The sequence below is a fragment of the Synchiropus splendidus genome, chromosome 1, assembly GCF_027744825.2.
Source record: "Synchiropus splendidus isolate RoL2022-P1 chromosome 1, RoL_Sspl_1.0, whole genome shotgun sequence".
Classification (NCBI taxonomy): domain Eukaryota; kingdom Metazoa; phylum Chordata; class Actinopteri; order Syngnathiformes; family Callionymidae; genus Synchiropus; species Synchiropus splendidus.
The window spans coordinates 17,419,846-17,442,122 of record NC_071334.1 but is presented as its reverse complement, the minus strand read 5'-3'; the positions used below and the strand labels follow the sequence as shown (position 1 = coordinate 17,442,122).

The following is a 22,277-nucleotide window of genomic DNA, read 5'->3' as shown; positions in this document are numbered from 1 at the left end:
GTCAACCTATCTATGAAATGAATACAAACTTGCTGCATAGTTGCATTGTATTGGTTTAAAGCCTTCTCATACACATGACGTAGCCCAATAAGACCCGCCTCCTACAGTGTCCCACATCCGACACACCAAAGTCTCTCAGGGAGATTTTCGGAGAAAGAAAAAGCGAATAGAAAATAGCGACATCGTTATACACTAAACCAGCACTTGGCATTCAATACTTAAACACTTGAGACTGGTTGTTTAGTTGTAGATACAAGTGCATTTTTGCGAATTAGTTTTACAACTCTTTTCAATATAAAATATGGAGTAATATCCCAGTTGCATTGACTTTCTGAGCGGGGGGAACACGAACACAACAGCCACTGAGACACACTCACACTCACCATGTAACAAAGAATAAAACGTTTAATTTCATCAGATCCAGTACAAAGCTTAACATGTCTTCATGACAAACATGTTTCTTGAGCTTAATTCTGGTTAAAAAAAAAGATGCAAGACAGTAGGCAAATAAAATACATGTTTTCAACTGACATTTCTTAATTTGACAGTGTTTTTTATTAAGTGAAACTCATTTGCCGATCGATATTGAAAAGCAACTCATTCTCTTGAACTGTCACACCAAGGAATTTCAAATTATGAACATAATCTTCTTTATTCCATGTTGGGAAGCTTTCACATAAAAAATGAGCGACTCCTTCAAGTTTGATCAGATGGTATATTTTACATCAGTAGACCGAGATTTTTGTACAAAAAACAATTACTGTGAGATGTACTCAAGTATAACATTCGCCAAAGTATGAAAACATCACCAACAAGCAGTTTTGATTTTGAGTGGATGCGTGTTTTTCAGGTCTATGCATAGTCCTCTGCCAGTGCATCAAAATAGTTTGTGTCAGCATATAGAAGGAAGCCCGAGAACAGGCTGTCGGCCCATCCTGGATCAGCAAATAAACCGTTCTGGTCTTGGTAGAAGATTTCCATCCACACTTCATCTTCCGGGTTCAGATACATGACGGTGGAACCGGACGCCACGTCATGGTTGCCTGTGTTGGCGTCAAATGTTTTAATGCGATACTGGCCATTCTGCACCAAACCTATCGCCAAGTGTTTGTTGGCCAGCGTGATGTCATAGGAGAAGTAGTAAATTCCTGGGTACGCACAGATGAACTTACCAGTCTGAGGGTTGTAATGTCCCCCTTCGTCAAACAGAATTTTGTTAAACTTGATGGGCAGGTTTTCGGCAGGATAGCTACTGGTGATGCTGACAGAGAAGGCTGACTTGGGCAAAAGGCTGCCACATTTACAGAACCCAGCAGTGCCGCGCTCTCCACGCTGACCCTTTTCTCCCTTTTGTCCATCAGGCCCAAAAAGTCCCGGTGGGCCAACATCTCCGTTTTCCCCTGTGGGACCTTGCTTCCCAGTGGGGCCTCGTTCCCCTCGCTCCCCGATCCTACCTGTGGGTCCAACCCTGCCTTTAAAACCTGAAACAAGAAAACATTTTAAGGTAAGCACATCCATGCGATTGCTGGGCTCAACTCTGACTAAGTCTTCATATTCAGGTCTATGGGGGATTTGACTTGAAAGTCCCTGTGATGTGTAGGTGTTGAGATGTGGCAGGACCATGATCCATGAAAGAGCACACTTCTCTTGCTCCGAATATCCTCACTTTCCACAGAATACAACTTATTTCCACTTCTTCCAGCTCATTACAGAAGACAATGCTCCTGAATTTCATTGACTACAGTTCAACTTCAAATGGATGAATGCACTTTGTATTTAAAAAAAACAAAAAAAAACAAAAAAACTGCCTCCCAGTTTGAAGAATGAACCTGAACTAAAAGACCTGCTATGTTTTGGATGACAGCCTTCAGGTGGTTCATCCGTCATCATGTCTGTGATCACCAATACCCAGGCAGTAAAGCTTCTCTCCATGTTTATACAAGCCCACGGTGTGTTCAGGTTTTGGTGCCTGTCAGCCTTTGTCCAGCGACAGACAAAGGAAATACAGCTTAACTGTCATGTGCAGCTTTTTAGGCTGGGACAGACTTCTAAACTGATAGCATCATGTGCGTATGGCTGGAAAAGACTGAGGAACGTTCAAACATTTCTCCACCCTCACACATGAAACTTTGTGTGGAAGTGAAAAGAATTTGACAAACCCATGTTGAAGAGCTTAAATTCTCCCACACATTCCCGTATTCATATTGTTCCCATCTTGTATGGAACAAGAATACCTCTGAAGGACCAACAAGGTGGAAGACGCCCAATCCACCATGACAATCTCATCTCACAATGACGAAGCACTTCTCCAAGCGGTAGAATGAGGCGCCTGATTCCAACCGTCACCCTTCTGCCACCAAACCCTCACATTACTACTCTCACTCACTCTCAGGCTGGATATGTTGCCAGCCCATTTGGTTTCATCCAGGATCTTGCTTTTGGTTAAGGTGATTATCTTATTCATGATCCCAGATCCCTCCACGTCAGTTACAGTGCTTGTAGAAGACTATTTATTTTGGACCTCAGACTCACTCGCAGCTTGGAATGGGCAATCAATCGTCATTTTGCTGCACGGAACCATGAGGTCACACTTGGAGGTGCTGATCCGCTCTCATCTCTGCTAGTTCACAGTTAATTCGCACAGGCTGGGATCCAGAATGAGCAGTCTTAGAAGCATGTGAAGAATAGACTGGGCTGATCAGAGTCTCAGCATGCGTGGCACTCAGGGATGCAGAACTCAGGGCAAACAGATGCAGAGTCATTCATTGCCTGCCAGGTGAACAGTGATGGGTTGATTCTTTTCGGGCTTAGTTGACACAAGAATGAAGATGGAGATAAGGGGTGATGTAATAACCTCATTCACCATGTCTTTTTTTTTTAATAAAAATGTGTAATGTTTTCAAAAGTACCTGTTGCTCCCTTTTGTCCCTTTTCCCCTTTCCTGCCATCTCGGCCATCTCTGCCAGGGATACCCACATTACCAAACTCTCCCGGAGGACCAGGTGGACCAGGCTTGCCCGGCAGGCCTGGTGACCCAGGAGCACTGCAGACCAGACGCGGAGCTCCTTTCATCTTGGCCTCGAAGAGTTGCCCGAGGACACAGTGACAGAGGTAGACCAGGCCCATGAACACCCACATCTTCAATTCTGCAATGGAAACCAGAGTTTACTCTTGTTATTGAATATGGCCCTCTCCTACTGTGATGTTGACAGTGTGGCTGACAGAATGAAATACACAGACGTGTATTAAGCTAACTCACACGAGACCAAACAAGAAGCAGCCAGGCTCCATGTTCTCATCTTCAAATGCATGTGAGACACCTCAAGCATTTGACCCTGTTCCAAGTCACTCTTTGTTTGGGGCTAAACATTCCCAAGTTGTTGCATAACACTCAACACAATATCTGTCAGGGGAAGCTAGTGCATGAAGCAACCGCAGGCAGACAGACAGAAAACATTTCATAGTTTCTCAATGTTTGAATGACTGAATCGCGCTCCAAAGGAAAAACACGTATAATGATGATGGTGATGAAGCTGCAGCAGATCGGTTACTCTCCAATTATGCTGATATCATGTCTGGCCATGTCCTTAAAACTAAACATCGAATACGTCTATATTCGTTTAATCTTGCACAACTCACAGGTTTGATTGATTCGCATTCTTGTACATGCATATCTGCTGGTGTGGGTGTGAGAATGTGAGTTATCCTCTGGCCTCCTCTCAGTGGAAACAGATGCATCAGGTTTGAGAGACGGGCCTTCCCCATGTCTGCCTCTTCTGCAGAACGCTTGGCCGGAAAATGGAATGGAATTATATGTGTTGTTGGGCTCCGACGGCGATGAGATAACCAGTGATTCTATCTTGGTCAGAAACATACAAGCCCCTTTTGAAGGTGAAAGTTTTGGTGTTCGAGCCAGCGTGAGGTCCCCTGAGGGAGGAACCCCGCCCCGGTCACAATGATGTCAACATCAGCCTCCATTCAAGACTTTTTTTTTTACACAAGCTTTGACAGGAACATACACAGGAAGTATGTCTGAATTTTCCAGCATTTGAGGGGAATCTAACTTGTTCATACTCGATACTTCATACGAACACTAGCTTGAACAATTGTATGAAGTTATTAATAGTACATGGCTCACAAGCTGGCAATATACTGTCTCAAAAACAAATAAAAAAGGGATCTTACTTGATGTGTCATATCCATTATACAAATACATGTTTGTATACAACATACTTAAACTACAGTCTTACATCTTTTTGTGAATGAAAAGCTACCATTTATACTACTTATTCAGCAGGTGAGGTAGTTTATCAGTAAACGTGCAGAAATTGTATCATTTGTTTATGCAACATCTTATTTCAAAATACCACTTGTATTCAATTCTGAAGACCCATGATATGAGATCACCAGCTGAGCATGTTTTTGAGGCGACAAACACGGTACCACAAACAATGGAACATAAAATCACATTAGTCATTCTGTAAGGCATTTCGACCATCCTTAGTTTCGTTAAGTATCAAACAGGGAACGTCCTTATCTCCTCTCCTAATCTCCAAACTCAAACAGATGAGGATTCTTACCCCGCAGCTGGAAGATGTTCATCACCAGAGCTGGTCGGGTGTTGATGGGTTTCTCCTTATCTATTCCAGGTTTGCCAGTGATTCAAGTCCTTGTTTGATATCACCATCTTTCCCTGTCGTTTTCTCACCAAAATGTGTTTGCAAAGAGCTCAACGGCTTCTCTGCTGACAATCTTGTTGTGCAGCAGCTGCCTGGACTCACTCCAGTCCACCCTCCTCCCTCTCCGCTGCAATACAATGAAGAGTCTGCAGGTCGCGCCAGACCCGACGGGTAGTGCTGAGACCTGTTTGTTCTAGTCACCTGTACTATTTCTCACACACACATATATTGTACACATCTTGGAACAATACCGGGTGTCATCCGCTCAATTTTATTAGATGGCTTTGTTTGTCTCCGCATTTCTTTTATTTCAGTTGTTTTCTCATATTTCAATATGGTTTCCAAACCTACATGAAATACCTCAATTTAATTTGTAGCTAAAATCCACATTCTCAACTGCGGTTTTGTGCCATTAGCGACTGGTTCATTTTATTTCATTAAAGCTTAAATACTGTCACCATTTTGCATACTTTTGTGAAACTAATTTGTTTTAAGACTCAACAAATAGGTTCAATTTGTTGAGTCTTAAAACATAGTAGGTTCCATGGTGGGATGAATAACTCAGCCTGTAAAGTGTCCGGTGTTCACCACTTCCCTCCCCCCATCATTTTCTCTGTAAATTGATGTCAGAAGAGAAGATGAAGCAAACATTCGCCTGCAGCTGAACCAAATGTGGGACTTTCTGCTGGTTATCAGACTGACTTGCAATGGCTTCAGCTGGTTTTAGACTGATAAAACGGAGTTCCTTGGGGAGACCCAGACAACACTCAGCATACCACAGAGCTGTGAATCACTCTCCTTTAAAATAAACAGTGAGCAATACTCAGTCTTTAGTGTCCAAACAGAATAGATCTTTATTGAGGAAGTGAGGAAAAAACAGGTTCAACACCCCATTTAAATACAAAACTCAACCAAAACTTAGAATAGACATGGTATTGATTTTGCATATCAAAGAACCGCTCAGTAATAATTACAATCCAAATACCTTATTAACCACTTCTTTTTAATTTATAGACAGGTTTTGATTCGTAATTAAACAAGGTAACAAATAATTAGCCTTTAAAATAAACCGACCGCAAATAACATCTTTGCAAATACAAAAACAGGTGATATTTAGTATGGAAAAAATATTGAGAATTTTGCTACTAATACATTAAATAAAACTGTGGGTTAAACCGGATGAAATGAAATAGAAATATGCATGAAAAAAGTCTTTCCTTTTGTTAGCAAAACACTATCCAAAATAACTACAATCATTTACATCAGTACAAAGATATCTGGATTTAAAAATAGTTGCAATGAAAAAAAGGGGTTCATTATCTGATAGTAGTAAAAAATGACACTGTGGATCAGAAATCTGCAAAATATGCAATGAAAAAAATAAATCTGCAGTAAAAAGGTTTACACTGTAATTCTTACTTTTATACAAACATTAGAAACAGTATTGCACATCACAACACAGATTCGAGGTTAGTCAGCCTTTCAAAATGTGTTATATTCAAGTTTCAGCGCATCTGCACGGACAAACCGGAGCCTCGACGCGACAGGGGAGAATCTCAAGTGTCTTCCAAGAATATAATATAACCTTCATGTTTCCTTCATTTGAAGCGTGAAGAGTGTATGAAAATAAGAATCAATACATCAAAACTTGACGTGTTTACGCATGACGTGATTTGCTGTCTTTGAACAAAACTTCTGGACATATTAGGCATTGTGAGGGAAGGGGGAAATAAAACTGTATAATAATTCTATATAAATAGAAAAATACAATCAAAAGCAAATAGTTTTTTTTGTCTACAAAAATAGTGAAATAAATATGATTTTTTACAAAAAAAACAAAGTCACATACGGAACATTGTAACAGTGTTCAACATAGAAAATAGAAGCTCACAAAAACAGCACGAGTCAAGTGTTACAGGTGACGATATTCACACACGTTCGCATGACGACTAAAGCCACGAGGACGACGGGACTGTCCTTGGTTAAATCTCCATCTGACTCCCTGTCTGTTCAAAACTACATTAGAATATATTAGAAAATATTGGATTCCAGCTATACACACACAAGAACACAGATAAATTAAGACCACTACCTATATATTAAATAATCAATCATGAAAAAATAAAATTTAATATATCACTTATAGAATTATAAATACGTGGGTTTTTTTTTTTTAAAGAATCCACATTTGCACTGTAATCACTTTGGGGTTAATAAGAAAAACAAGGGGAATAGAAAAGTAGTGCATAATATAGAATATAAAAACATACTGGAGGGCCAGTGGGGGCAAGTAGTAGACACAAACTCATTAACAGGAACTGGCTTTTTAAGTAAATAAACTCAGCTCCGTTAAGGTTTTGTAACAGTACACAATTGACGCCGGAACATCGATATCAAGGAGCACACAGTGGGGCATGGAACACAAAGCCACGACGACACCAGAGACACTTGTACAGTACCAAACAGAAGGCCGGGTCGCCGTCCTCCGCTCACAGAACGATTGTCCCAAAGAGTTTCAAGAGTACTTCAAAATAACAGTATAAACAATACTAGGTCATGAAAGTCACTGTTGCCTTCAGATTAAAGGATGAAAAGTTGGTCTACGTCCACATGGCCAGGATTTCAGTGTAAAAGCGTGTCATGTTAGCCCGTTCATTGATGAATGGATGAAATTGAGTGAACTTTTTTTATGTGTGTATGCAAACAAAGCGGCCGTTTTAGTACCAAGCTTGAGAAGGAAAAGTGGCTGCAGCAAAATCATACTATTCCCAGTCATATGAATGCTTGGCGATGCTGCAAGAGCGATTTCTGCACTGATCAGAACAGTTATTTTGTGATCCACCCAGCTAGCTGCTGACAAATATTGACACAGCGTGACGACTCCACAGAAACACAGGCAGCTAGCATCACAAGAGACTTCAATTCAAATGAAAACGAAGCAACGTGGACGTAGACTCAACCTTTCAGTGAAAACGGACCACAAATCTGGAGCCGCAGCATCGACATTAGAACAAACTGGCCCAGCTTATCAAGTTTGTTCTGCCAGGACGATGCTCAGATTAACCTACTAACTGGCAGAAAGATGTGGGTATATGGGTCGGCAACAGCAGCCTGTCTCAGCACAGTCACAGCACGAGGACGACACAAACACAAACCACTGAACAGCACTCTGCTTCCCAACTTTTTTTTTTTGCCAAAACAGGCCATAGTGTCACAAAATAATGGCTTCACTTCATCACTTCTGTATGGTTAACTATGTAAACAGATCAAACAACATCAACGCATGCACGTTTAAATAGGTTTTTTAAATACTTCTTCGATTTACTTTGTAGGCATCTGTCGTAGATCATCATGCTACTCACTACAGATTTTTTGATTTCAGTGGTTTGTTTTCTTTTTTTTTAACTCCCATCCTGCATGCTTTTTGTGTAGCTAACTCTACATTTACTCTCTATCTTAACATGCACTTGTCTTGTTCCACTGCACTGGGGCCCAGAAGTGTTTGAGTGCATACTGCATTTGTATTTAACATGATTCTGGTTTATAAACGGCATTAACTATAATACCTACATATCTACTTGTGTGTACATATAGCAGCAAAGTTCCTAAAATAGCTTGTTGAGCAGAAACAGTACATTAAGCAGAAACCAGATTCGGTATGTTTGAGGTATAATGCAGAAGTTTCCCTACTAACGTTTTCTACCCCAGGAGAATAATGAGTTGATAGACAATGCTCATTCAAAAAGTGTCAATTATCAGCTTCCTATCGTTTTGCTACCTTTGGTTTTAAACCTGGGCCTGGCATCGGCAATAGAGAATCAAAATTTCCCCAGAAACAGGTGTGCACGCTCTGCACCGTGTGGGTGGTTAGCAGCAGACAGACAGACGAGCTGCCCCCATGCGAAAAAAAACAACATTCCCATATCTACTTTAAATTTCACATAGAAAAATAATAATTAAAAAAACTATAAAAATCATTTCTTTTTTCGTTTTTAAATCTCGTCTTAGAAAAAGATGAAGGTTCCAAAAAAGAGTTGTTAGAGCCTGAGATGTGAGGGGGGTTTGGTGAAAAACTGAGGCTTGTGGTGTTTGGCTGCTACAAAAGGTTTATAGATTTATATCGGACATACTGTTAAGTGTCGCAGACTCAATTATACTGACAGCGTTTAGGACACGAGGAGAGGCAGAGAAATGATCCTCCTCCAGTTAGCCTGTCTTTCCTTCCCCTCTCCCCCACGGCGTTACCGTGTCATCTCTAGTTCCAGCGGAAGTGGATCTGCCGCGGGCGGTCGGCACCCTCTTTCACCAGGGGTTTGTGAAACTCTCTGCCGGCACGTGAGTGGATGTTGGCCCAGCAGAACTCGCAGTAATACTGGAGACAGGTGACGTTAGCGCAGAAAAATGGGGCAAATTTGCCACCGCAGCGGGCACCCTGGCACTCGTCGCAGAGCTGATCGTCCAGGACGTAGGGCTTCACCTCCACCTGCACAAAGATGTGGAAGAAATGAATGAGTGATTATAGCATGCAGAAATCGTGGAAAAAGAGAAAGAACTTATGTGGAAAGTTTGTAAGAATGAGTAGTGCTCACCACCTGTGCAACAAAATGTGCTTTGTAAAAGTTGTCAGGCAGCTCTATATGTAAATGTGGCACATCCCTGCCCCCAAGAGCAGCGTCTCTCAAAGGTGAAGAGATATCTTTTATTAAGTATTTGAATTAGAGCTTGGATTATTCTTTGTCCAATGAAAATAAGAACATGAAAATTAAATACCAGAAAAATATGAGCTTAGACAAATGAACTAAGGCCCTAACTACATGGGAGAAGCTGATTTACAATGTCATTATTGCAGTGACTGGTAAAATTCTGATCATAGATGACGTTAGTAATATTTCAGAGGGAGTTCTAAAGATTGTAATGTGACTCTTGCCTCTTGAATGGCATGTCTGCACTGAGCAGTCTGGGTTGGAAGCTCCCCATATATGGGCGTATACACCACCAAAAAGCAGCTGAAATAACCGACATGGGTCATACCACTTCATGGTGACAATAAGGGTACCAATAGCTCAACAAACACAAACTGAGTGGAGTTAAGACAAAAGCCATTGTTGTTAACGAATCTTACCGAAAACAACAGAAACCAACCATGACTGAAATGACAGCATGGACGAATGAGGAGGGGAGACACTTTTTGTGATCATCAAAGAAACGTGTTGCCTTCTTACTTCAGATCTAGCGGAACTGTGGGTGTGGCTTGAAGTGGACAGAGAGTCAAACATTAATCTGCAAATAAATACTACGCATTTGAAACAATAAACGAAGCAGTGCAGGGTCATTAGATCACCTGCTTGTTTGTTGTCTGCACAGTGCACATGGGTGGAAACATGGCAGAAGAGTACATGTGAACGTGGATAGAAGGTGAAAATTATGTTTTAAGATGACTACGTCAACATAGTTGGGTGTCTGAGTTTGGTGGACTGAAGCAATACGAGCACGTCTTAGATCTTGTCTGGATCAAGTGTGATTCTTGATTCAAGTGTTTGCTGAAAGTGAATTGAGTAATGATCCAGATAGACCAGGAAACAACATGAGCAGCAGACTATTCTTTTGTTGGACGGGTGAAAGACACAGTCTAAGAGACATTACCCGCTTGTCGATGTCTCCGTGTTGCAGCTGAACAAATCTTGCACTGATGGCAGCGATGTAACTCTGTTGGTTAGAAAAAGCCACACGCCCTGCACCCTTGGGATACTTGAGTTCTGGATCAGTGTCAATTCCGGCGTAGCAGACTCCACCGTAGAGGCGGTCCATGATCATCGCCAGCTCGACTACACACACACACATAAAACAAGGGAAATTATAAAAGAGTGGTGTGAAAAAGATCTTGTGGTCATGGATATAAAACTTACTTGCTCTCAGGGGACGAGGGACACCTCCCACAAAGATGGTCTTGCGGGGATCCAAAGGCTGCGAGCCATCCATGACGAAGTCGCTGTCGCTCAGGTTCCAAGGTCGTATTTGCACCTGCGGCAAGGTATCATGAGTTTCCCTTACGGAAGTCACGCTTCACAGGGGATCAAGACTCTTACAGGTTTGTCCTTAATGGTGGGGCTGGACACACACAGGTAGAGCTTCCCGTCCTCCTCCATGCAGGCCTCAATGAGAGCCTGTACTGACGTCTCCTCCTGGAACAGCAGGAAGGCGTATCCTAGAAGACATGGAAACAATGTACAAAAAAATACACCACAATCTTATTGTGAATGTAACATGGCCAGAATGAACAAGAAACAGATAAGAATAAGATTATCCACAAAACTAGAACTGCTTTATAACAGTCGAAAAATACCCTTTTCCCCATAAACCAATATGGTTTTGATTACTCATCGGTATATTTTGGTTTATTATTGGTTTTAAGTTGGCATTCTTTAGAACCGACTGCATACATATCACAGGAGTGTAATGCCAGTGTAACCTATATGATTTTACATGTCTCCAACAGTCCAGCCAAATAATATTAATATTTGTATCATTAGTTGTGCAGATTATTACGATGTTAGGCAACTATTAACACCATGGATGATGGGGGGTGTTTTATGGTCTTATACCTTTAGGGGGAAAGTAGGACTTGCTCTCGGCTTTGTGTGGCCAGTCCACTACCAGGTGACCAAAGCGGCGGAAGCTTGAGGTAATTTCATCTGCAGGGAGAGGGAACAGATGAAACATTAGTTGAGAGAGTGGAACCACAAAGAAAAGACCTGAGAAAACACACACCTTCGTCAATGTCAGGTGGCAGACCTCCAACAAACACCTTACGAGAGAAGCGTTCAATGCGCTCCCCGTTCTGATGCGGGAAACAGTTGGGAGAGCCAAGAACTCCTGGAACTCCTTGGTTGCCATGTCCATCGTCAAGGAGATTGTCATCGATAGGAAAGAGAGAGGAGCGTCCTGGTGAGGAGGAGAAATGGCAGAGGTGATGAGAGTGCATTTAGAGAAAGACTCACAGAGCAGCTCTAGCTCTGCAGAGTGGATGAAGGAAGCCACACACAAAGAGGAACAACATGACGCACCCTGCCGCCTTTAAATCCGATTTATCGAGCAGATTCTGAGGAAAACAAATGTCCACGGCAGGCCACAAAACACCCAAACGCTTTATCTATAATTTATTTTATTCTGCTCTGAGGCTGATCAAATGTGCTCCCCTCTGAGTGCGCAGACAGACTCTGTGTGGCTCAGGAGAACAAAGCAGAGACCCACATACGGTCACCATGCCGTCATGCATGTCCGCACTAGCAAACAAAAACAATATTTAAACAGAATCACAAGTTGACTTAATTCATCCAGACCCAAAGCCATAGTTTGGTTGCCATTTTTACATGCCACAAAAGAATGAGCCACAAACAAAGCAGACAAAGCTGAGTTTACCTCGACGTCTCCCAAAGCTCCTGGCTGCATGTAGAGAGAAAGCATGTTTCAGCCAAGTGGATTTGATTCAATTGCTCAACTTCTCTGCGACTGGGAGGATCTAACCCCAAAAAGATTCTAAGGCACTGTGAGGATCTTCTGGCACATACTTTATGATACATTTGGGTTTCCAATTCAGCAATTCAGCAGGAGCATGATCAAAATATTGTCAGCAGTTTGGTGAAAACGATTGGTTTTTATAGTCCTGTAGGGGACTAAAATATTTTATTGTTGTGTGAGAGCATTTCATTTTCAGGTTTGTCCTGTGAGTGAGTTCAAGCAACAGTGTGAAAAAAAAAAAATCGCAAACCCGAGACAAATTCTTGCCTGCACTTCTGCTATTCGTACATTACATCATTAAAATTAAGTAAAGCAATTATTATAGAGTGACTAATGTCACAATAGTTATAACATTCCCAGTCAATTAGTGCCATTAACTATTCAACAATTCAAATGTGAAGTTTAACATACAACATGAAAACCTCTCTACAAATCCTGTCTATAAGAGGCGCTAGCATTCCAGACAACTGCTAGAATCACACACACAGACAAATTTAGTTGGGTCAGTCTTCATCCTGCTTCAAACATGAAGGGCCATTCAAACTTCTAGATTAGGCACATTCACAAAATACGTACGTAATTTGCTATGAAACTAGGACTGTATAGTAGCATTATAAATAAAAATAAAATCTGTTCATGCAACACTTTAAACTACCCTCCAGATGTTGCATTTTTCGAGCCACATATTATTGTAGTAACTGCATGAGTGTTACATCACCGTAAAAACCCTGAATGAACTTTGTGCAGAATGCCAGGATGCCATGATGTGAACTACAGCTGACTCTCTCAGTATACAAGAATATAACTCTAAAAAGAAGCAAAAGAAACAACGTCAAATTGTAAGATTAAATTGTCTCTGTGTAACCACTGTGAAGGGAAAAAGTCTGGAGGACGACAATTATTCAAGGTGTTGCTGGAAATTTACATTTGAAAAAAAGGCATGCAAGTGTAGCTGGAGGTGTATTTGAAGTTGTGGCGTGACGCAGAGGGAAAATGTCACCAAACAATGGAGATCAGACCGAAACCGTGTAGGTGATCAGGTAGTCATCATTACGCTCGGGATCTAGTTAATAAGTTACCGACCAGGAAAAAAAAGGACTTTTTAAATGCAATTTTAAATGCTTCTTAAATTGTGGGATTACCAAGTCTAAACATTTAGTTTATTTGAGAATTTGGCATTATTCATTGAGTCATTAACAAATTTACAACTACATGAAAACAAATTCATATACATTTATTTTTTATTCATAGCATTTATTATCAAGGTTTTCATGTTTTAACACCTTTCAAAATAAAGGCGGACTAGCCAGCAAATTCCTTACTCCAAGATATCTGATGCTAATAAGTGGAGTGTGACTGTCATGAGAGCCGAGAAGCCAGACAGAGATGATGTGGAGGCATAATTACCATTGAGCATGAGAAGGCCGTCAGCCCCGGGGTTGGGGCATCCTACGCGGCCTAACATGAGAAACAGACACACATGTCAAACTCACACACAAAGAGGGATGAGATGCTGAGCAGATGGCGAGGACATGGCGAGCCAAAGTGCACACACAAGCTCAGCGGTGAATGTGTTGCCTTATTGCAACTAACTTTGTTGCAAAATCGCAACAAAAATGATGCAATTTTCCACAGATCCTTACATCCCTGTCTAACAGTAAGCAGTCTAAATGTTTCAGGCAGAATAATATAAATCCTGTTCAGTAACACTGCTGTCTCTTTCAGCTGCACAGAACAGGAAAGGGGACGTCCTAGATAGTTATTAAATTACCAGTATGAAACTGTTAAAAGATCTAAAATCAATCTTGAGTGCTCACTGGTATTTTAGGGGTATTCCATCACAACACCATCTTTGGTAATATAATCGGCTGGGAATTAAAGGGATTCATTTTGGTGGATTCATTACAAAAGTAATTCATAGATCAAGATCTCAGTCAGTGGTTATTAGTGCGCCAATTCCAGGTGCACAACGTTTACAATGTGACCGAAACAACCACGATGAAAGAGACTAAATGGGACAGAAACAAAAAACAGCTCTATACAGCAGAGTTACTGGAGCACTTCCACCCCGCTGTTTGTGTATCGATTCAACTTAAATGTAACCGTTCTTCTGTCAAATATTGGAATGCGATTAACTATTAATAAATGAATTAATTTGATTTTTTACCACCCCAAGAAAATACGTTGAATGAATCAACACCAGCAGTTTTCCAGCGACAGAAATAATGAACAGATTTGAATTCTGAATAACAAGAAAACACGAGACTTATCTACTCAGGCATCACGTCTTCATACTTTACATTGATTGAAATAGAGATTAGAATACATTGGTATTTACCACACTTAAGTCATACAGCATTAATTGAAAATGAATTAACTAAAAAAGAATAATAGGAAAAAGGTGTATCCTTAACATTATTCCTCAAAATATATTTCAATGATTCCACTAATGCGCACACTTGTGCAGGCTGTTTGTTTATGTACTGTGGAGCCGCAAGCCATTAGTGAGCAGCAAGTTATTCCAGCCGAGCCAGTCGCCATAAATGTCAGCACCCTCCTCTGCTCTCCTGGCTGTCGAGCACAGTTTGTAAAAGGGTGACCAAGTCTAAAATTAGTTGAGATCCCCCTTCTCTGCTGCGCTCACTGCTCCATGTCCTTTCCACCTGCTGCTACAGGAAAAGCAAGCTCCTCGCCTGTAAAGGCCGAGTCAGTACGATGCGAACGGAAACTACGTGCTGGGTGTGTTTTTCAGTCTGGGTCACTTGTGTTGGAGTGAAAGTGTCGCAGACTTCTAAGGCTAGGAATTGTGCAGTTATATGACACGGTTACTTGGACATGCAGCCTGAACCCCAGTGGCCCGACAGCGACACACTACACCTTCTACTTAACGCTGCCAACTTGAAACGAAATAAGGCAGAGGAAACCCGGCACTGTCTAGAATCCTGATCACACACACCAAATCCCTCAGAAATGATTTTGTGGGTATCAAAAGCGCACCAACAAATGAACCTCCATCCATCTGTATGGGTTAAGTGCAGAGTGGATCAGAGGTCGGATGTATTTAGCGTGAGAGAAAAACCTGGACTCTCCGAGCACTTTGTGTGAAGACACACCTACAGCACAGACATGCATGTTGCTAACCTTTCATGGGATCCTGTTCAGCTCGCATGATGTCGATGAGGGAGCTCTCCAGGGAGTGCATGCTCAGCGTGTCATACATCCTGGTGCGGTCCTGAGGAACACAGGTAACATGTCAGCTACAGTCAGAGGTGACCTGACCAACTAATGTCATGGCTAAGCACACATGTTTGTAACAGAATTTTGTGATTTGGCCCACCAACAATAAAGCCTCTGAAGCGTAGGTAGGCTTAGCAGGGAGCAGATTTGGAACTAGCTAGAGGTTGGATTAACATTCTTTCCCTATTTATTCACTTTAGTTTATGGCGGCAAGCTTTTCAATATAATGCATTTTCAAGTATGGATGTGGTCCAAACTCTGATTTGTTGAGAGGTTTAACATATTTCAATACAGCAGAAAATGTCTTTTTTCCTAAGCAGCAGCTGCCAATAGGATGCTGGTGTAGGTTCTTAAACTCCATGCTGGGTGTGCCATGCAATCATATCTGGCCAAGAGTTATTAGTGTTATTGGATGTTGTATCTGACAAAAAAAGGTTCATTCAGAACAGTCATGGGAAAAGTGCATAGGGCTGTATTAATGTGGCCATCATAAGCAAAACTAAGGAAGATATTGGATGTTTTTTTTTAATCATTTGTTACTTTTCTACTACTTCTATTCAATGTTTTCTTTTTCAGCTGTTTTAATGAGTAATTCTTATTTTAAGAGTATTTTAACCCTTACAATAATCAATTTAAGATAGAAAAAAACTTGAAATAAAATGATTTATATCAGATATACAGGTCTTTCCGACAGCTTTGTAAGTTATTCACCAGTAAAAAAGATGTTCCAATGTTCAAGACTGTTTATCGAATGTTTTGGTGAGGTTAAAATAATATATACTATAAATATCAAATCAAATAACATATTTTAGCTTACTGAAGTAACTACATATAAGTTGCAGTTAGGACTCATCTACTTCTGTCCTTCTTTCTTTTGGCTTGACGGCCACACATTCGTTTACTGTGGTCCCTGAAGGAATTTAACTGCCCCCCACTGATTTAGAAGATATCTAAGTTTGAACTTGGGAATAAGACAAACACTAGTATAATGTGCAAGTTCAGAACTAGTGATGACCAGCATGACTATTTAAGTCACCAAAGTTAAGCTACATTTGATTATTAAAACAACACTATATTGGTAATGATATGGAGTATGATGTTAAGCACTAAATCAACCGTTATTCCCAAGGTTTTGCATCTTAGTTGTGCTTGCAGAGGATTTGTTACTACTTGTTTTTTATATTTTACAAGGACCACACCGTGTCTTGATAGTACAAACACTGCATGAGCTTCAACTTCAGAATACTGATCTTTCAAGTACAAAACAGTACCAGTGCAATCTTCCTCAGCTCGGACGTTTCCATGGCTGCTAAACATTAAACAGAAAGGAAGGAAGGAAAATAGCCGGAATCTAAAAAATTCATGGTTGGACAGTGTTTATGGAAATGAGCAATCCATAGTCTGGCCTGTTTCCTGGAATAGGAAGCGGTTCTTGGCGCTGGTATCGTTAATAATTTTAGCTTGTAGCAACCCTAATATTGGGGTCACTATGCTGCTGAGGACGCGCAGTGAAAAGAGGAGGGTTTACTGGTACTGTCAGTAGTTTCCCTTTGCTTCATTCTTCACATTGCTTTCAGCTTTACAAGACTCATGTGGTTTGGTTTTCCAGTAAAAGAAAATACAAGTCCTTCATTTTTATTTACAATAACTGGGTTTCTCCATGAGAACTGGGCATAGAATAGTGGTTTGAATTATGTCAAGTGTCTTTGCTTTCTGTTCAACTCAGTGTCCGTATAATGCATGTTCGGGCATGCCTGAAGTAAAAAGCACTCGACGCAAACAAAATATTCATTTACAACCCCAGGGAATACTATTCAGTTTAATCCACATATCTGGGTGTTGGTGGGACCAAAACGGTTGTACTACCATATTTTACTGTTGAGTAAGAAGACACTTGATGTAGGTTCTCTAACACATGCAAATAAGGCACTTCAGAAGTCTTCTTACCTGATAATTATCGCACCTCCAACATGCGAGTTCCTGGAAATAAGTCTGATGCAACCCCCACTTTGTTACACCTTTAGTTACAGCATTAGAAGACCCCTCCCACGTCAAGCAAATGCTAAGAAGCAATATCCCTCTCCTCTAGTTTGTGAAACTGCTTCACACACAAACAAGGCCTGTATAATTTTCTTCATCCACCTATTAAGTTGGTAGACGACTGGTCAAAATTACAGCTATACTGAAAACTAAAACAATCCTTTAGCACAACACAATACCAAACACACACCTGAAGAGGCAACAGGGTGTTGCTGTTGCTGTCTGTGCGAAACATGTTCTCCTCCATCCAGGACTTAGGGCCCAGTGAGCCGGCGGAGCGTGGGAACTTTGGGGGCGCGATGACGTTGCTTGAGAAGGGCTTCTTCAAGGGTGAGGCGTGACTCACTGATCCAGGTGCGCCCATGCCCCCTCCTCGACGGTCCCGGCCCCAGGACATCCCTGCAGATCCCCATCCATTCCCCTGATGACTGCCCCAAGGAGACGGCTTTGCCATGGTCTGTGAAGAGAGCACGACTTGTCACATCTGTATTTTCCCATTTTGAAACGTACACGCTCCCCTCACCAGCATGCTAGCTGGATCTGCTCCTGCAAGGGGGTGGGTAGATAAGAAGATTTAAAGCTTTCACTCTAATACTAAGCACGATGTGGACGGCAACACTAGCAGTGTAAGTTACACACCATTTATCCACCTGGACAGTTTTCTCTTTGTGTCTTGAATGACATCCTCAGTTTTAACGTTACAGGATGACTATCTATCTAGTGTGTGGCGTTTTTTAAGTTGCAGAACCATAGGCGTTGCTTAGTTATTTAATTGACCCATACACATTATTGCTATTATACTGATGGATGCACTGTTTGGAAAGAAAAAAAAAAAATAGCATCCAGGGAATATGCTCTCAAAATGTCAAATTGCCTATGATAATAGCAAAAACACTCAGTCTTACAGTTTCAAATCCACTTAAAATGCAGAGAGTTCTTACAGTATATTTAAGTATAGAATTTCATTGCTCTTGAAGGGTTTTCATTGTTTAATTCGAGAACTCTCTAATACCCTGCGGGTCCAGGGACTCGTGAGCTGCATATGGAGAGGCAAACGCTCATCCAGCTGACCTATGGGAAAATGAGGCATTAACTCTCTCATATTGATCCGATCCAGGCCTTGAATATAGGACATGGTGGTGTGATGGGGGCTGTTCGTCTATTCTCGGTGGGCTATATGAATGAGAACCGGCCATGGAATGGTAGTGAAAGCATATGGCGAAAGGTCATTGGGTCACAGCTTCTGCAGATCACATGAGAAGCCTGAAGGACTGCTGCATAATCTAAAACACACCGGTGAGCCAGTAACTGTAAAAACACACAATGTCATATTGTCATTGTGCACAAACGCTCTTTATGTGGAACCATGAGATCTCTTATGATCAGAATCGGCGTGGCAGATGAATTATTACAGACGTTACAGCAGACATTAGAGGGGCTCACCTGGTTGTAGTTGTTCCTCTGCTGCAGGAAGGCTCCCTGCTGCTGGGGATGCATCTGAGGGCTGACGGGCGATCTGCGGTTCTGGCCTTGCTGGGGGACATTTATCTGAGGCGAGAATGGACCGCTGAAGCCCTGCACATTAATCCCGGCGCAGGGATTAGCCGCGACCGGTGAGAAACTCTGGAAGAAGGCCGGGTTGATGGAGGACGGGATACCCGGGTAGAAGCTGTTATCTGGCTCGTTATTCGGGATCTGGTTCATGGAGTGGATGGGTGGAGGCGATGAGCTGGTTTGGACGGACCAGGGTGTGGGGGGGAAGCCGGGGAGCGACGGTGAGGACGACCCCCCGCTGGCGCTCTGGATCTCCTGGGTGGGGAGGTTAGGAAAGGCGGCGCCGAGTCCACCGGACAACACACTGCCGGTGCCGCTGCTGCCATTGCTCAAATGCTGGGCGACAGGAGAGTCCATTTGGGCCGTGTTCGGGTTTACGGAAGTGGGTGAAGGCGGCGCAGCATCGGCTTCTGGAGGGCACCGGGGGTCAGCGGGAGCGAAGGCCCTCCTCTGCGGCAGGTGACCGAGGGCTTCCTGGGTCGGGGGGGACTCCGGCTGAAGTCTCAGATGAAGGTCACAGATAGACTGCGTCGCGGTGAAACGACCCTGTGTCGGGTTCGGATGAGTATAATCCGGTGTGAAAGCGGTTGGTTTCGGCTGTGGGGCAGTGCTGCTCTCCGGTTCCTCGGTTGGTGGGGGGGTCGTCGTGGTTGTCACCCCCACAAGCTCATCCTGCATGTTTCGCTGATGCGCAGCAGCTGACGGCGACACCGAGGCTGAAGGTCGGAACCGGGAACAGAAAATGGAAGTGTATCAACCGGGTCTGTGGCGGTGAGGAGGGGGCCCGGCCTGTGCAGAGACTCGACCCGTCCGGTTCGTAATCTCTGTCTGGCTCGGCGATTCGAGCGTCTTTCTAAAACACCGAGCTATTTCGGCCTGGTTGTGGAACAGCCTCGCCCGAACGGTCCATTCCTGTCCGACCGTGCTACCCCCTCCTCTGGTTACCGGCTGCTGCTGCTGCGGCTGCGGAGGATTAAACCTCCTGACGGATCTACGTCACCACCGCATCACGCCTCGCTGCGCCCGCCTCGAGAAGAGGACCGCATTGTTGACGTCATGCTCTTCATTATTCATTAAGTGCAGCAGGTCTACACCCACAGCAGAGTCAGGAAGTAGCTGGGCATGAGTTTCACCCAAAGACGCTCAAGGTTCTCCAGCCGGAGACGACCAGGCATATATTTTATTTTTTATTTATTTATTTTTAACATTTTTAAAAATCCATAATAACAGACTGCATTACGGACAATGTATCTTGATATTTCCTCACTCTTTAAATACTGAAAACATTGCTAGTACATTGTGTACTGTACACAGATGGCACCTACTTTTGTAATCCACTTTCTTCGAGGCATCCCGAGTCCCAAGTTTCCTGTCAGGGAAAACCTCCCGTCGCTCTTACAAAGGTCATCCTGCCTCTAGCTCTCTCTCCACCAGGACAGAAACATACTGTACTCACAACTGAGGAAACTGCCTCAAGCTACCTGCTGATATCATGCTCCACTCACAAGCAATATCCTCAGACAGGAATATGTCATATCAGAGGTGGTCAGGATGCTGTCTGATTCTAAAGGAGCTTATCCCCGTCCAAGCTACTTCACATTCGCCTGTGAAATGTTTCAAAGGTCTCTGTGACAGAACTCTCCTCTCAGGATATGATGAGAAATATTGGTCAACACTATTTGAATGAAACTCATCATTGTGTATTCGTAATGGTGAGGTCTGCTCAAGAGGGTCTTTGATAGGGCAATGAAACCTTCACCTGTCTTCCTTTTTCACAAAAAAATGCAATTGTTCATCCATCCATTTCTGCCGCTTATTCCTGTTTCTTCATGAAGCAACTCCTTGCTTCATTGTGATGGAATATCGGTATCGGTACTTGACCATTAGAACCGTCATTGAGTTGACTCACAATGAAAGCCATCAACTGTTTGATTTGTGAAAGAAAGGTGGTGGTCTTTTGGAGCAGCATGACATGACATGAATGTATTGAGGTGAATTGGAGATTATCAGTGTAGTATAGAAAACCAGGCTATTTGCTGAATCACCAACCAACTTTCTTTCAACCCGAGTGAGTGGTCTGTTTAGTGGGTCTCACTGCTATGCTGATCAGTATTCAGTAAGCAGCCTCTCTGTGCGTCTGAGCCAGCGTCACTTTACGCACAAACTGCTAAATATAGTTTTCTATGTCAGCGTGTGTCACAGGAGGATTCATCTCCATGTTGGCTGTTCTGAACTCAAAGGTGACTGCCCTCCCTGTCATCTGATCTCCCACCTTAGTGGACATCGTACGCAACGCGGCGGAGGCCTGAGTCAGGCATCTCAGCAGACGAGGACGGAGGAGAGAGGAAAACTGAGCAGCAGGCTGATATCCATCAGATGAGCACAGATCTTCTGATATGTTCAGAAACACCCAGTGGGTTGGGTTACAATGTAAAGTGAATGCTAACTGCATGATAACGCAGTGAAACCAGCTAAACATCGCATGACAGTCTATTAGACAAATAACATCCAGATGAAGGCGTTCTCAAGAGTCAACATCATTACATCAGAGCAAAAATACAACTGTGCGTGAGCTCAACTGTACTTAGTTGATTTAATTTAAATCAGCAACACCTTCAAACGGAACATCATTCTGTTTACTTTGTTCCCAAGTGTTTATCCAACTAAGGTCAGGACACACTTCAGTCAGTTGTGTTCTAAAATCCTTAGACGGCTGTTACTTGAACAATAGAGCCAATGATTCTACTAGTATAAGGAAGATGTCTCCCTCAGATGTCCATCTACTCTGGCTTGACAACGTCTTGTGAACCGAGGGGTCGAGATGAATAAGCTAGAATAAAACTGAAAGCAAAAGCTATTCACCCTTTTTGAGTTGTCTCAGTTCTGTCATGAAGTGATAATGTGTGCGAGTTTGTGAGTCTGTTTACGAGACTAATAATTACACGTCAGAGAGCGTGTGTGTTTCCATCTGTGTACGTGTTTTATAATGAGAAGCACAGATAGAAAGCAGAGCACCAAAGCAATGTGCCTAATCAAGCAACCATCTGGTCCCTGATGATGATGATGATGGCTTATCTCAGCACAAACACCACAGAATTCTCCCCGTATTGTCCCCTCCACGATACCAGCCAAAAGCACCCAGTTCTCAAAGCACAAAAGATCTAATGACCTTAGCTGGAAAATATTTTGGACTGAAGTCACTGTGACACTTCAAGTTCTCTCAAACGCATCAGAACTGTTGGTCATTAA

The 22,277-nt window shown here is 42.5% G+C and overlaps 2 protein-coding genes across 4 annotated transcripts; both read right to left on the bottom strand.

Moving 5' to 3' along the window:
* Positions 1–628: 628 nt before the first annotated feature.
* LOC128747440 (complement C1q tumor necrosis factor-related protein 7) lies at positions 629–4,726 on the bottom strand. The gene is made up of 3 exons (XM_053845333.1): positions 4,581–4,726; positions 2,910–3,146; positions 629–1,481 (listed from the first exon to the last, which is right to left on the bottom strand). The coding sequence occupies exons 1-3, from the start codon at positions 4,600–4,602 to the stop codon at positions 853–855; spliced, it is 888 nt and encodes a 295-aa protein (XP_053701308.1). The 5' UTR covers positions 4,603–4,726; the 3' UTR covers positions 629–852.
* Positions 4,727–5,508: 782 nt separating this feature from the next.
* Positions 5,509–20,022, bottom strand: cpeb2 (cytoplasmic polyadenylation element binding protein 2). 3 transcript variants are annotated; one of them, XM_053885634.1, is made up of 11 exons: positions 18,918–20,022; positions 17,665–17,931; positions 15,339–15,429; positions 13,605–13,655; positions 12,099–12,122; positions 11,448–11,621; positions 11,282–11,371; positions 10,766–10,884; positions 10,586–10,700; positions 10,323–10,504; positions 5,509–9,162 (listed from the first exon to the last, which is right to left on the bottom strand). In XM_053885634.1, the coding sequence occupies exons 1-11, from the start codon at positions 19,704–19,706 to the stop codon at positions 8,935–8,937; spliced, it is 2,130 nt and encodes a 709-aa protein (XP_053741609.1). In that variant the 5' UTR covers positions 19,707–20,022; the 3' UTR covers positions 5,509–8,934. The 3 variants fall into 3 exon arrangements, with proteins under 3 accessions (XP_053741609.1, XP_053741618.1, XP_053741625.1); XM_053885643.1 differs by lacking the exon at positions 12,099–12,122; XM_053885650.1 differs by lacking the exons at positions 12,099–12,122; positions 13,605–13,655.
* Between the last annotated feature and the right edge of the window lie 2,255 nt (positions 20,023–22,277).

Excerpts from the sequence above, each read along its gene's own strand:
- LOC128747440 (XM_053845333.1), bottom strand. The coding sequence starts at position 4,602 with ATGAACATCTTCCAGCTGCGGG. Across the intron at positions 3,147-4,580 it reads GAACATCTTCCAGCTGCGGG|AATTGAAGATGTGGGTGTTC; the intron begins GTAAGAATCCTC and ends TTTCCATTGCAG. Across the intron at positions 1,482-2,909 it reads GGGACAAAAGGGAGCAACAG|GTTTTAAAGGCAGGGTTGGA; the intron begins GTACTTTTGAAA and ends TTCTTGTTTCAG.
- cpeb2 (XM_053885634.1), bottom strand. The coding sequence starts at position 19,706 with ATGCAGGATGAGCTTGTGGGGGTGACAACCACGACGACCCCCCCACCA. Across the intron at positions 12,123-13,604 it reads CGGCCTTCTCATGCTCAATG|CCAGGAGCTTTGGGAGACGT; the intron begins GTAATTATGCCT and ends CTCTACATGCAG. Across the intron at positions 10,701-10,765 it reads CCACCATTAAGGACAAACCT|GTGCAAATACGACCTTGGAA; the intron begins GTAAGAGTCTTG and ends ACCTTGCCGCAG.